This window comes from Rhea americana, unplaced genomic scaffold, assembly GCF_003343005.1.
Source record: "Rhea americana isolate MKP2758 unplaced genomic scaffold, rheAme1 scaffold_18, whole genome shotgun sequence".
Lineage (NCBI taxonomy): Eukaryota > Metazoa > Chordata > Aves > Rheiformes > Rheidae > Rhea > Rhea americana.
In genome coordinates this window covers 3,553,532-3,557,462 of record NW_028185927.1, presented here as the reverse complement: position 1 = coordinate 3,557,462, position 3,931 = coordinate 3,553,532, and the positions used below count along the sequence as shown (strand labels likewise).

Here is a 3,931-nt window from a genome sequence, read left to right as displayed (position 1 = left end):
CTAAGCTGATTAACTGCATATATTTCGTTCTTCTGTTTCCACTTTAAATAGATGCTTGGGTCTCTCAACCCAAGCAGAAGAGATTTCATCCTCTGAAACTCAAGAGACAAAGCTGCAATCACAAATAAGCAGAAAAAACGAGCAAATTAAGTAGTGGTACTAGTAATAGTAGTAATAATAAAACTGCAGCCTATCTTTAAAAAGGCAAAAAGGAAGGAGCAAGTTATTCCATATACTGTCTTACAGCTACTTTATATGTCTTTTTCCCATATAACTGTGTGTGAAAATTAAAGTACRATCCATAGTACTTCTTGTAATAGTCAGTATCCTTTATTGAAGGGAAAAAAGCAAGACAGTATACTTTGAATAATGTGAAAATCTGATTTAACTGGCTGGATATCTAGCTGGACACCTAATGTTCTCTGCTGAATACCATCTGATTCTTGCACTTAGTTGATTTTGTATYACAATCAGTTCAAAGACAGCTTAGAGGTCCAGTATAGGAGCTAAGCTGATCATGAATATTCATATTGGCCCTAACTTGCAAGTTCCCACATAACCTGGAGTGCAGGAGAGTAGACTTCTGGATATATTCCAGAAGGCCAATAGTCTCAACTCAGGCAGYATTTAAACAGAAAAATCCAGTTCTGACTAGTTCTCGGAATATTTTAAATCTGTAAAGAAGGCACAAAAGACATGACGTTGGCTGTGGAAGAGAACTATGAGYACATCCTATTGTTTCCTCCGCAAAAGTCCAGACTTTTGTCCAGGCTAGTCCAGTAAATAAATAGATTTTGGCCTCTACCTTAAAATGGTGAATTTCAACAACAGTATATCCCRCCTGCTAATATAAGCAAGGGACAAGAGCAAAAATAGGGGGAAAACACACCAAAAAAACCCAAAACAACAAAACTCACAGTTATTATGACTGGCATACACTTGACGACGTACTGACTTATCAGCTCTCCTGAACACTAATGAGAAGGCTCAACCTGTTAGCCTTTTTTGAAATCTTAAGCAAGGCAAAGTAGAAGACCAGCAGTTTTACCTTCTTCRGACTGTAGGATTAACAAAATGCAAGTAAAAACATCAGCCACTGATTTTATTCTACTTTCTCAGCTGAAAAGAACCAAGTTCCAGTGAACAAAAAGTTTCCYTCTTACAAATTCACACTTGGGTCTCTTCTTGTGCCAGGATCAATTGTCTGTAATAGTTCTTATCTTTAGTGTAATGCAAAAAAAGAGTCAGTAAACCAAAAAAAATATTTGGCCAAACTGAGTAAATATGGCTTACTGGCAGGCAGGAATCTTGGTAGAAAAGACACTTGACTGGGAGTACAAATAGGAAAGTAGGGTARTGGTAGCAAAAACAAAGGAAAACAACCCTCCCAACAGGCAAATGCAAGTATGGCAAAACAACCAGAAAATTTAAACACAGATGGAAAAATATTTTTCCTGTAATTTCTTTTAACCATAAACTGAAGATCAAGAAGTACCAGAAGCAACAGAGAACACAGTGTCTGACAAACAGAAAGACATTATTCAACAGAAACACTAAGACAAGTTCAAAACAGCCATGGCAGACTTGACCAAAATACTTTATCCTGAAATGGAGGGCTGGACAACTGAAATATAAACACACAGACTAAATGGGGGGAGGGGAGGAAAAGAAGAACCTTGAAAGTCCATTAGAGATGCAGACAATAAAATTGATTATATTTTTTGTGGTGTTTTAGAAATTGGAGGCATGATGTCACCTCTAATTTTAACTCTCCTTTCCATTTCAACTCCTGTTTCCAAAATGGGTCAGAGTTGTCACTACACGTTTCCTACGAGCTCCCATTACCAAGCAGAACATAATTTAAGAGTATTTTAAATATATATTTCAGCAATCATGCCACACAACTCGTTCTTTTATATAAGTTACCTGATATTCATTTGTCTATCTGAACCATGAAATTTATTCTCATTTGAATAAACAGGAATACAAATTCAGGTCTCTTTCTTCTCAGTATTATAAATACATTAATTAGCACAAGTCTCATTGCAATACATTAGCATTTGAATGATTCATTTATAACTTATAACTCAACATCTAAAACTTGTTGAACCCTGCTTGTTTATTATTAAATTCACGTTTATACATGTTCTGCATTTCACATACTAATCACATTCAGATGCCATGTAGTAGAACTTATATTAGTACATTCATTTACAGACATGAGGAGCATAAGCTGAACTTATCATTGATTTAGAAACAGATAATCAGGTACTCTCTGTAACTTGAAAACAACAACCAATCACTGAAATATAACCATGAATGAAAASGTACATCATTAAAAAATATAAGCATTGATTGTTTTACATGCCTTTACATAAAGGAGATCTAAAATAAATAAGCCCACACTTTTTGAACTATAGCTGCTCTTAATAAGTATGACATGCTTGTTTCTAGTATTTATTAGACAGCCAGTCCTCTCCAAGCATGGATGAAATACAAACTACAAAACAAGAAATTAAGAGCTACATCAATTTGTTATTCAAAGCAAATACAGATGAACAGAAGACTTCAGAAAGATCTACTGTTTAAGTAGAAAACAGCGAACTATGGGAAGACTTTTCCTAAGCTGGATGCTAAGAAGAGATCTTTAAATAGATTTATAAAACTTAATGGAGATGTTTTCCGAGGTTTATCTTTACTGTCATCTTTGTTTAATTTTAAGCAAATTTCTGCAGTACTAGTAACTCCTGTACCATGAACTCCACATAAAAATATTAATTCAAAAACTTAATAGCAGGGGATGGGAGAGAAGGAAGTCAAGAGTTCAAGGTGCTTCATCAGGCTCTTACCAATTTGTGTGGTTTACAACTTGTTTCATGTATGAAACACCTGTACAAGTAGTTGAGAAAATTGGACAGAGACCTGATCTTGAAGTCTTCCAAGTAGGTATATTAGTGTTATTTACATAAAGCAAGAAAAAGGGAGTAGGAAGGGGGGGAGGGGAAAGAAGGGCACACTTATTTGAGTGGGCTGCAAAATAAAAAAGTAAAAATAAACTTTTTAAGTTTACGGACTACCGCATAATGGAACTGATCTGTCAGATTTTATTGTTTCCAGCTGCAACAACATGGTTTCAGAAACCACATTAACATATAAACAGCTAGATATGTACTTTTATTGTCTTTCAATACAACAGGCTGCACAGAAAAAGTTTTACCTGCTGCTGTTGATTTTCCAACTCCCCCTTTTCCAGAAGCCAAAACCAATACCTGTTTAACCCCTTCTATTGGTTTTTGCTTTGGAAGGCCACGTGACAGAATTTGGGCACGTCTGTCTCTTAAAGCTTCGTCTCTGCTGCTTGAGGACTAATAATTAAAGAAAAAAAAAGAAAGAGAGAGAAAAATAAATGCATATACACCAAACTCTGTTGCAATTGTGATACTAACTTGCAGTTTTYGCGAAGAGAACTGACCAGCAAGAAACAGCAAGTGCTCTGAAAAACTGKTATTACTGCTCCAAAAACCCTTTTGCACCCAGGTTGTCCTTATGAGTGTAACGGCAATCGGGCTTGAAGGAACGAGGCCTGCTTAAAAATTAYCCAAGTGGACATTTTGATTAGACCAGCAAAAAAGCAGTTAAATACAATCAATTTTAACCCTTAAAAAAAAGACAGGGTTCGCATTAAAATAAAAGCATTTAAAATCCTGGAGAGTCTTAAATACGGGGTTTACACTGASTTTTCATTCTCGGCGCGATCGTTACCGTTAGGAACTTTCCCCTCTTCTCCTGAACGGCTCCGAAGCCCGAATTACCGCCTGAACGCCCGCTTTTAGGAGCTGGCGCTCCGGCAGCTCCCCGGAGGCGCCGCCAGCACCTCCGCACGCCTCGCCGCTGCGCGCAGCCCTCGGCGCCCTCCCCGCGCCCGGCGCGG

General features: G+C 37.3%; 1 protein-coding gene across 1 annotated transcript in view; it reads right to left on the bottom strand.

Annotated features, from left to right (window-relative positions):
- The window catches only part of NUBPL (NUBP iron-sulfur cluster assembly factor, mitochondrial), a gene marked incomplete at its 5' end in the record, with an annotated part of 88,048 nt that extends 84,121 nt beyond the window's left edge, over nt 1-3,927 (bottom strand). The window contains 2 exons of the mRNA XM_085301813.1: nt 3,218-3,365; nt 3,763-3,927. Of these exons, the coding sequence (XP_085157939.1) occupies nt 3,218-3,365; nt 3,763-3,927 (313 nt within the window). The remainder of the gene's footprint in view (nt 1-3,217; nt 3,366-3,762) is intronic.
- Nucleotides 3,928-3,931: the final 4 nt, after the last annotated feature.